Source organism: Delphinapterus leucas, chromosome 4, assembly GCF_059928025.1.
Source record: "Delphinapterus leucas isolate spDelLeu-1000000601 "Yukka" chromosome 4, BTC_Dleu_Yukka2, whole genome shotgun sequence".
In the NCBI taxonomy this organism is placed as follows: Eukaryota; Metazoa; Chordata; class Mammalia; order Artiodactyla; family Monodontidae; genus Delphinapterus; species Delphinapterus leucas.
This window is the reverse complement of record NC_143132.1, coordinates 10,795,500-10,806,738: the sequence shown is the minus strand read 5'-3', so window position 1 is coordinate 10,806,738 and position 11,239 is coordinate 10,795,500. Positions and strand designations below refer to the sequence as shown.

The 11,239-nt window shown below is 43.4% G+C and overlaps 1 protein-coding gene across 1 annotated transcript; it reads right to left on the bottom strand.

Moving 5' to 3' along the window:
* Positions 1 to 1,962: 1,962 nt before the first annotated feature.
* Positions 1,963 to 10,637, bottom strand: SMIM34 (small integral membrane protein 34). Its single transcript, XM_089910070.1, is given in 4 exon segments — positions 1,963 to 4,004; positions 4,007 to 4,421; positions 10,025 to 10,172; positions 10,507 to 10,637. Coding segments are annotated over 4 exon segments (729 nt in total). The 3' UTR covers positions 1,963 to 3,969.
* Positions 10,638 to 11,239: the final 602 nt, after the last annotated feature.

Sequence of the window (11,239 nt, the reverse complement as noted above, 5' to 3'; positions counted from 1 at the left end):
CCCTTCATCTGTCCTGATCTGCTAATCTTGGAGAAAACTTACTATAGGACAAAGAAAGAAAAATTGTCTGAATCTGGGACTCAGCTTGCTCTGTTCCTGTCTCCACCAGGGTTGATGAAACATGCAAATCTCTTCCGCAGTCACTGACTTGAACACACACTGTGGTGCTGGAACCTCTCCCTCCTAGTCCAGCTACATAGGCTTTGCCCAGACAGTGATTAATTGCTGTGAGCCTAAACATTTTAGATTTAAGGGATTTTGCACAAAATATTCTTAATACCTGAAGTTCTTTCCCACCAGTCTAGCTTATAATGGAGCCTACATGGATCTAATTCCCACCCAAGAACACATCTCCCTGGCAAACTCTCGGCCCAGCTCCCCAGAAAGTGGGTAAAGTTGAATCAAGCAGGGAAAATGTCCTCGGATCCCATGTAACTAACTGTGTCTGGGCGTCAGTGGGAAGACAGTGGCTTTTGCTCCTTAGGAAATACCTTTGGAGCCAGTCCTGACCTCATATCTAACATGGCAAGCCCTCTAAGGAGTTTCCACAATAAGAGTCAGGGATTAAATGGAACAAAATCTCACTGAATGCTCTTTGAGAGGTCAAGTTACGAGAAATCTTGCAAGTGACTGTTGAGCTGACATAAGCATACCAAATCCGTGTTTTTCCTATAAACACAAAATCCTATAAATATAAAAATCTTTGTGAAAGAAATGATCCCACTTTACCACATCACATTGCTCTTTTTTTTTTTTTTTTATCAAATTCCACTCCAAGGCCCACTTCCTCCAGGAAATTATTTCTCCAGTGGTATCATTGAGGATATTTTTGGTTGAGGGGGACAGAAAGCCTACCTCCAAAGGACTTACTAAAGGGAATTTACTGGCCCATAAACTAAAACATTCCAGTGGGAAATTAAGGCTTTGGGCACAGTCTGATCAGGACTCTAGCCTCTGTAATTTTCTCAGTTCTCCTCTTTATGTTGGCTTTTGCCCTCAAACTGGCTTTTCTCATGGTGAAAAAATGGCTCCAGCAATTCCAGACTCAGATCTGTGTTTAAAACCATCCAGCACAAGAGAGGGCATCTGTGTTCCAGAAGTCCCCATGGAAGTCCTTCCTGTCACTCTAAGGCTTACTTAGGTCATGGGTCCAGCTTGGCCCCAGTCAGTGAAGCTGGAGACAGGATGCACTGATTAGATTAACCTAGGTCTCTTATTTCAGCCTTGCACTGGGAGTAGTTTCAGCTTTCTTAGAGCCATATGGATTCCCAAATTCAAATTAGGGGGTGTTGGATTAAGGAAGAGAAAAATGCATAATGAGGAAGCAACCAACAAGAAAGTATGTATTTTATCTTCAAATTCACTTAAGTTCTGATGTTTTGCTCCCATTTTAGTGCATTCTGCATTCCTATTCACTGTGGATTACATTTTTATCTATCTTTGTGTCTACTGTTTTATCCTGCCCTGTAAGCATCTCAAATATATGGATGAAGCCCAGCCCTAACTGTATAAACAAACCAACACTTTTGCTGGAGAGTCTGTGAGATGATGATGTAGAAAATATGAAAAAAAGAAAAGTAGGTGGAAGTCTATCTCATCCTCTCAAAAAAAAAAAAGCTTGGCATTTAATTCTAACCTTTATTAAATCATTGGGGCTGGTTGCTGACCACTGTCTGAAGACAGGGAAATACATTTTATTTGTAATCCAGGGGACCCCTCCAAAAGCGAAACTAGATAAACTTCACAGAAGTTGGTATAAAATATATTTTTCTCTTTGCCTACTGAAAGCCACTTGTAGAAATTCAGTTAATCACAATCTCTCTAAATTAATCAGTCTCGTAGGCAAGATCCTATTTCTCTCTTTTTTTTTTTTACACACATCACATACAAACACACCACATCCTTTTTTTTTTTTTTTTTTGGCTGCGTTGGGTCTTCATTGCTGCATGCAGGCTTTTTCTAGTTGGGGCGAGCCGGGGCTACTCTTAGTTGCTATGCACGGGCTTCTCATTGCACTGGCTTCTCTTGTTGTGGAGCATGGGCTCTAGGTGTGCGGGCTTCAGTAGTCATGGCACATGGGCTCTAGGGCACAGGCTCAGTAGTTGTGGTGCATGGTCTTAGTTGCTCCGTGGCATGTGGGATCTTCCCAGACCAGGGCTTGAACCCATGTCCCCTGAATTGGCAGGCGGATTCTTAACCACTGCACCACCAGGGAAGCCCAAGATCTTATTTCTTTTTGAAGCAGAGACAAGAATATAAGTAACAGATATTTGTAAAACATTTGAATGAATCGTTTTATGTCTAAGGTAACAAAATCTAAAAGTGAGTGTTTTGTCTACATATACAACTTGAATTTCATGGACTTGATTCAGAGCACAGGACCTCAACTGTTATGCAGATGGGCTGTCCTGTAGAATAAGGTAATACAACCATTACTTATAGCTATTACCAGTAGACTAATCATTTCCTGATCCACAACAGCATCACCACCACCACCATCAACATCAACCATCAACCACCAACACCACCATCAACCATCAACCACCAACACCACCATCAACCATCAACCACCAACACCACCATCAACCATCAACCACCACCATCAACATCAACCATCAACCACCAACACCACCATCAACCATCAACCACCAACACCACCATCAACCATCAACCACCACCATCAACATCAACCATCAACCACCAACACCACCATCAACCATCAACCACCAACACCACCATCAACATCAACCATCAACCACCAACACCACCATCAACCATCAACCACCAACACCACCATCAACCATCAACCACCAACACCACCATCAACCATCAACCACCACCATCAACATCAACCATCAACCACCAACACCACCATCAACCATCAACCACCAACACCACCATCAACCATCAACCACCAACACCACCATCAACCATCAACCACCACCATCAACATCAACCATCAACCACCAACACCACCATCAACCATCAACCACCAACACCACCATCAACATCAACCATCAACCACCAACACCACCATCAACCATCAACCACCAACACCACCATCAACATCAACCATCAACCACCAACACCACCATCAACCATCAACCACCAACACCACCATCAACCATCAACCACCATCAACCATTATCACCACCGCCACAACAGGGCTTATATTTACATATTTATTTTACTTTCCAAAATACATTCATATGCATGATCTCATTAGCTCTTATCTACTTTGTAAGATTGGCAGAAAGCTGGCATCACTATCCTCACTTTATCTGTAAGGAAACTAAGGTCCAGAGGGGTGAAGTGATGTGTGCAAGGACAACAAAGTGGTCAATAGTCAAACTCAGCCCAGAGTCTGGTTCTTCTGACTCCAAAACTAACGTTTTTTTCAATGGTCCCCACCCTCTCAATGAAAATGAAGAACTTCTGAAAATGAAGATGTTGATACTGACAACTTTGGTTCGATATTCCAGTCAGAGTTTTTAGAATGAATGGCCCTCTGGGACCATATATCCCAACCCTCACATGTTCCAGATGAACCACTAGCCACTCAAAGTTCATGTGACCCTCTAGAAGTTGAATTTTCATCCAAGGGATTTGACTCCAAATTCAGCCTTCTTTCCATGACAAGAGGCCACCTTCACATATACACCAAGAGTTTCCCAGATTACTCTAAGAACACTGGATGTCCCATGCCCTTTCCTGGAGCACAAGCTTTTCCAGTGAAGGTTGAGTTGGGCTGGAAGCCACTACCCCTGCTCATCTCAAAGCACCAGAAAGCCTGAGAAGGAAACAGGATGCTGGCTTTTGGTCACAACCCCATCTACCAGTGGCTCAGTGATGCTCTTCCAGCCCGACTCAAGGGCTCGACTCCTCTCTCAAGGTTCCAGTTAAATCCAAAGCTGCTCCCCAAAGCAAGAAGTTTGGGCCTTTTCTACGGAGGCCTGCTTGCCTAGACTTTCAAGGGATTCCTTGGATTTCGGTGTGGGGCTGCTGTTTCCACACATTATCCCCAGGCTGGCCTGGTTGGGCTGCAGGACAGCTCCGTTGCTAACGGGCAGTGAAGAGCATTTGGCTGCCTTGCTCTGGAGCCCTTTCTTCTTGAGTTCAGAGGTCAAATTTGAGTAATAAATACCTTCCAAGGATTTATCGTTCTTTCTGAGGATGTTGCTGGCCAGTCGGAAGAGGAAAATCACTCCGTAGATGCCAATGATGATGAGGATATACCAGGCGGCACTGGTCCCGTCTGGAAGCTTCAGGGCCCTGGTGGAGTTTGTGCTGTCCCTTCCTTCCACGTGATCCCTCAGCAGGTGCCCCAGGACAGGGCTGGCCTGGGTCTGGTTGGGGGCTCCCTGATCCCCTGAGAAACAGAGAGGTCCAGATGAGACCCAGCATTCTGGGCTAAAGTTTGCCTGGCCAAGCCAATAGCAGTGTCTCTACATCAGTGGGAAAATGGGACTGCTGAAAGAGGCTTTCTCTGTTCAATGGGCAGAAGCCTAACAACATACGTGTCAATATATTCCTTTTAGACAAGAGAAAATCACAGAAAAGTTTAATAACATGTATACATGGGGGAGACCCAGGAAAGCTGAGTAACTCCCATGTCAATATATTTTTAACAATCAAGAGAGTTCAAAACACCAAATTCTTGAATAGGAAATGCAACATCATAAAGATGTCAATTGTCCCTAAGATCATCTACAAAACTAACATAATTGCACTTAAAAGATCAGTAGGATTTCTTTGTGAAATAAACAAACTCTGCATACTGAAAAAGTTTTCCTAATTAGGAAAACTCTGAAAGAGTGATCAGTGGAAATAAGTTTAGCCAGAAATTTAAACCTAGCCAGCCAGAAAAACGTTTACTATTTTTTGAATGAATGAGTGCTTTATTTGCCCACAGCCCAGGTGGGGCTTACTGGGCTTTGCAAAGGGCATGAGGGGCTCTTCAGAACCAAGTACAGCTTTCCCTAAAATGTCTCCCTATAAAACTACAATAGCTAAAACAGTGTGACATAATACATAGACAGGAAGACCAATGGAACAGAGTAACAACATCAGTAGAGTTGGAATTGGAATTTGGTAGATAATAAAGGGGTATTTCTGATCAGGAAGAAAAAGATGGATTATTCAATAAGTAGCATTAAAACAAGATAGCAGTGAGTTCACATCTCTCACCTCATGCCCCAAAACTGTCCAGATAAATCAAAGATTTTAACATTAAAAAAAGAAATAATTTAAAGTACTAGAAAATAACATGGTAGATTTTTTTCCCCCCTTATCATGTCAGAGTGGGATATCCCTTTCTAAGTGAAACACAAAAATTCAGAGGTGGAAAAAAAGGAAGAAAGAAAGAAAATGCTAAATTCAACTACCTAGAAAATTTTAAAGTGATTGCGTACTATAAAACCAGAAGACAAATGACAAACCAGAGAAAAATGGAAATTTATGCCACTAAACTTCTTAATAAGCTTCAGTTCTATAAGAAAAATCCAAAACCCCAGTAGAAAATATGCAAAGGATATGGGCAATTAGGTCGGAAAAAGAAATGGACCTTAAACATAAGAAAAGCTTCTCAGTATCATTCATAATAGGAGAAATGCACATTAAAACTGCAGCAAGATAACATTTTGTTATCTATCAGGTTTGCAAACTCATGATGTCTCAGAATACACTGGATATGTCTGCAGGGTTGTCAGGACCTTGCTTAATTGCTGGTGAGAGTGTAAATTTATACAACCAATATGGAAGGCAGATTGACAAGGTCTATTGACATTACAAACGCATGTACCTTTGACATAGTGATTCTACCTGTAGGAATTTATCCTAAAAATACGCTGGAACATGCCCAAAACCATGCATGTTTAAGGTTAGTCATTGCAGCATTGCTTGTGATGACTAATGCTTAAGAACAGCCTGAGTAGCATCAATTGGAAGATGGTTTAATCCATTTTGGAACATCCACGCAGTGGAATACTATGCAGCCATAAAAAGTAACAAAGAATTTTCTTGATACTAAATCTTAACAAATAAAAAAGTGTATAGTGATATAGCTGATACGATCCTGTGTATAAAGGAGGGTGTGTTATTTGCTTAAAGCTTATATACGTGTAAAATATCTCGGGGAGAATATACAGAAATTGGTACCTGAGGTTTCCCACGGGGAAGAGAGCTGGGAGCAGGGGACGTACTTTTCACAGATGCCCTTTTGTACATTTTGTACCATGTGTATTGTTTTTTTTTTTTTTTTTTTGCGGTACGCAGGCCTCTCACTGCTGTGGCTTCTCCCGTTGCGGAGCACAGGCTTGGGACGCGCAGGCCCAGCGGCCATGGCTCACTGGCCCAGCCACTCCGCGGCATGTGGAATCTTCCCGGACCCGGGCACGATCCCGCGTCCCCTGCATCGGCAGGTGGACTCTCAACCACTGCGCCACCAGGGAAGCCCATGTGAGCCATGGCCGCTGAGCCTGCACGTCCGGAGCTTGTGCTCCGCAAAGGGAGAGGCCACAGCAGTGAGAGGGCCGCGTACCGCAAAAAAAAAAAAAAAGAAAAAAGAAATTAATTTAAAAATGGAAGAGTACAAGTGGGCACTTTCCTGATCTCCTTGGTGAAGTGCCCCTGGGTAAAGACACTGTGTGCCCTTCCAAGACCAGAAGATTAAGATCTTAATTGCTGTTTAACTCAAAACTGTTTTCTGTACTAGGAGAGCCAGTGAAAATGAAATGATAAAAATCAGAGAAGTAGTACTGTGAGACATTTTCCAGCTGTTTTATAGGTTCAAACTCTCATTTCTTGCTCTATGTGAACACAGATGTATCCAGACATGTCATAGGCTAAATCCCATCACCTGCTGGGTAGACCAAAGGTGCTCCATAAGTGCTTTCTATTTGATATTCACTTGTTGTTAATTCATTTTGCTAATGCAAGGCTCAGAGAGACGAGTAGTTTTATTATAGTTAATTGTCGAATGAATAATCTATTACTTTGAGATTAAGGGAGAAACCATTTAAAAATAACTGTACAAACCACATGTGACACAGCCCAAATTAACAGATTTCATTATATAGAATTTGTCACTCATAAGAAACAGTACAGTGATCTGGAATTTTTTACTGCTGTTGATAGAATCGTTTGAGAACTTAAATAAGGAAAGGGAAAATGTTCCCATAATTATTGAAAAACAAATCAACCCAACAAGAACCTCACAAACTTTAATTAGGGCAAGAGAACTTGTTTAAACCTGGAATGCATGTATAAACTTATAGACCTTTTTGTGGATTGTTATAGAATGATGTAATATGTTCAAATGCATATAAAATATATCCAACTAAGAACTACAGAACATTAAATTATTTGAAAGCCAGTCCATTTTCCACATGAAAGAAACTCAGTATTTTAATTATTGCAGTACTACATTGTTCTTTACCTTTCTTTTTAGATGTATAAGTTAGATGGTATCTTCTATATCCTATAGAAGAGACAAAGCTTTTTTCATCTGTGCTGTTTTGCACTTATAAATTAATAATGTGACATATATAAGAAATTCTAGAACTGCTCATCCTTGCGTCAGAGCAGAATACTCACGTTCCATGAGGTGGTCTTCTCCTTGACTCTTAAGGAGGCAAGTATAAGCAGCTCCCATTGAAAGAGAATAACTTCTTTTTGCAAATGACCGCAGTCCTACTGAAGTCAGGCTGCACTGAGGTTCAAGAGCAGATAGCAACGAGACACCCAGAGAGTCTTAGGGCAGCACCAAGTAGAAACTGAGCAGAGAGAAACTGGGCTCATTTTCTCTCCTTCAATTAATCAGAGGATCAAAGTCGATCTGTCATCTGTTGGCTCAGAATAGAAAGCACTTCCTGGCTTTGGCTTGCTGAGAAGATCCAAAGCATAAGAGTTGTTTAAAAACATGCTGGTACCAAGGAGCCTCCAGCGCTTGCAGGTCCCATCCAGGACAGTGGTGGCAGGAAGCTCTCCGAGGCTGGCTTACAGCCTGGAGGGTTCCTGAAATTCCCTGTTCTGCACCTGTTGCAGGTGTGGCTGATTGTCAGGTGTGGCAGAGACCCGTTGTCACAGGGCCAGGAAACTCCATGGTCAAGAGTCAGTCACCAGCTTCCTCTAGGACTGTCCCGGATGAGGAAACCCAGACAGGAAGGAGCCTGTGCAGGAGGACACACCTGAGGCAGTTGGGTTCCCCTCAGAGATAAGTGGGCGATGGGCTCATGGGTCAGGCTGTGAGGAACGGGGCTTCTCTTTCCCACACCCCTGAATCACAGGCCACATTGGAATCAAAGCAGATTTAACTAGAACGGGTGAGAAGAAGAGTCCGGGAGAAAAGGGAATGCCGGGAGAAAAGGTCGGAAAACTTGGGCCGGTTCTGTGATCCAGCCATTGTTCTCTGAATCCTCACCAATGTGGCCCTGACCTGCCTAACTCATGAGGCTCGCTGGCTTTTAAGATGTAATTTGATCAAATTTCCATCAATAAAGGATTAGATAAGTAAATTTTAAAATAGGCCAGATGATTCAGGAATTCCACTCCTAGGTATATACCCAGGAGAAATGCAATCGAATATCTCACAAAGACTTGTATATGAATGTTCATAGCAACATGACTCATAATAGCAAAAAACTGGAAACTATCCAAATGTCCATCAACTGATGAACGGCTAAGTAAAATGTGGTCTATCCATATAATGGAATATTATTTGGGAATAAAAAGGAATAAAGTACTGGTACATGCTACAACACAGATGAACCTTGGAAGCACTATGCTAAGTGAAAGAAGCCAGTTACAAAGCACAACATGTACAATTCCATTCATATGAAAGGTCAAGAATAGACAAGGCTATAAAGGCAGAAAGTAGACTAGTGGTTGCCTAAGGTTGGGGTAGGTGGCTAAGCGGTGATAACGAAGGGATACAGGGCTTATTTGGGGAATGATTCAAGTATTCTGCAATTGAGTTGGTGATATTTGTGAACATACTAAAATCCAGGGAATCATAGACTTTGAGTGGGTGAATTTTTTTGTAAGAAATCTGATTATTCGAATTTATTACCATCAGGAATTATGCAACGATGCTGTGGTTTTCTTAACAGATAGAAAACAGAGTGTACAACAGTGAACTCTATAGCACTAGCATCCACGAGGTAAAAATGAATGTCTCATTCATGGGATGTGGATTGTATTTCAATAAGATAATACAGGTACACAATGGAATACTACCCGGCTATGAAACAATGAGGAAGCCATTTGTGTACCGACGTGTAAAGATCTCCAAGATGTTTCGTTACATGGAAACAGCAAAGAAGAGAGTATGTTACCATCTATGTAATCATCCAGATCTGATTTTGCTCGTATAGGCATTGAAGAGCCCCTTAAAAGGATGCCCGAGAAAGTAAGAGCAAGAGGAACCTGGGGAGGCGAGAACTGGGAGATGGAGGGCAGGTGTGGGAGGGAGAATGCTCACTGTATATTCTTTATGAATATAAAGAAGTTTAACAGTGTTAAACACACCCATTCATTAAATGTAAATCTTTGTCAAAGCTCTATCTAGGCTCTTGCTGTCTCCTGCTGTGGGATGGCTGGATCCTGGTACCTCTGGCTCTGCCACAGAGAACGGGATGCTCAACAACCACCATGAGAGGTGAGAAGGGGCAGATTGGAGATCCTTCATGATAAAGGGCAAATGGGAACTTCCCTGGTGGTGCAGTGGTTGAGAATCTGCCTGCCGATGCAGGGGACACGGGTTCGAGCCCTGGTCCGGGAAGATCCCACATGCCGCGGAGCGACTAAGCCCGTGCGCCACAACTACTGAGCCTGCGCACCTAGAGCCCATGCTCTGCAACAGGAGAGGCCACCGCAACGAGAAGCCCGCGTGCTGCAACGAAGACCCAACGCAGTCAATAAATAAAAAAAAAGTTTTAAAGGGGGGCAAATGGCAGTGAGGAGGGCTGGGAGTCAGGGCTCTAGTTCCCAATTTGTCCTTGTTGTGTAACCCTGGGCAAGTCCTCACCCTTCCTGCAGTTTCCTCCCCTGCAACTTGGAGGAGCAGCAGGGTCAGTATCCTCTGGTCCCAGGGAGACAGGGAGGAAGCCTGGGGTGTAGGGAAGAGCTGCTCCTTGTGAGGGTGTCTGAACAGGAAGGCTGCCAGCACTGGCCACCTTGGGAGAGGGAGAACACGCCTGGGCAGCTGGTGCCCAAGAGGTGCAGGCTTTGGAGCGTGTGTCATCTGTGAAGTCAGAAGTTTTCGGCATTCAGTTCCACAGGATGTCAGTGTGGGACGTTGGGAGGGATAAGCACCAGAAAAATAGGGGAGATGTAAGGAAAGGTGGCCTTTGGTCTCATCCATACCACCAAGGGAGCACTGACATTAGGAAATAGCTCTGTGCCAGGTGCTTTCCTCCTGGATTCCGCCTCTTAGAATTCCTGCAAGGCGGGAGTATCATTCGCAGTTAAAGAGGGGAACGCTCTTTCAGGCTCAGAGAAGAGACTTACCCAATGTCATACAGCTTGTAGGTGCCAAAGGCCTTCTCCTTCCACACCGCGAATGTCACCTTCAAGCTGGACCCAGAGTCCCATGAATTCTCCGGACTGCTTTTCCTACAGGTTGACTTGTAGACTGTCATTGCTGAGACATATCCATGACTTTGAAACCCTCCCTGTTGGCCAAAATTAAACTGTTATGTTACAAGTCAAGGTAATAGGTACCTTACAGCTGAGGGTGACTAAAGGAGGCAGGAGGGGGGCTCTAGGGTGCTGGTCATGTCCCGTTTCAGGGCTTTGTTCAACTTGGGGCACGTCCAAGAATTGTGTTCACTTTTCTGCATGTATGTTCTACTTTATTGCAAACCTCACCTTGCTGTTTAACACGGAAAGCCGTGATAGGCGATGGGAAAAGAAAGTTGAAGGCTTATCTAGAAAAATACAAATGCTGTTTTTAAAAAGGGTTCTATATTCTGTCATGGCTGTGGCCACATGATACCATCTAAGGAAAAGTGCCCTGGGGTGGGGATGGTCAAGATTATGGTCACAGGGGCTGGGCAGCTGCCTGCCTTCTTATGCAGTGTGGGTGATGCCAACTATTTGTCATTCCTGAATGCTTACATAACAGCAAAATGTACCACCACGTGGGCCAAGAATTTCCTTCCCACTTATGTATGCCTCCTCTGGCCTTCTGGTTCAGCCTAGACAAATACCAACCTCAAGGCAGTCAAGGAAAGCCACTCAC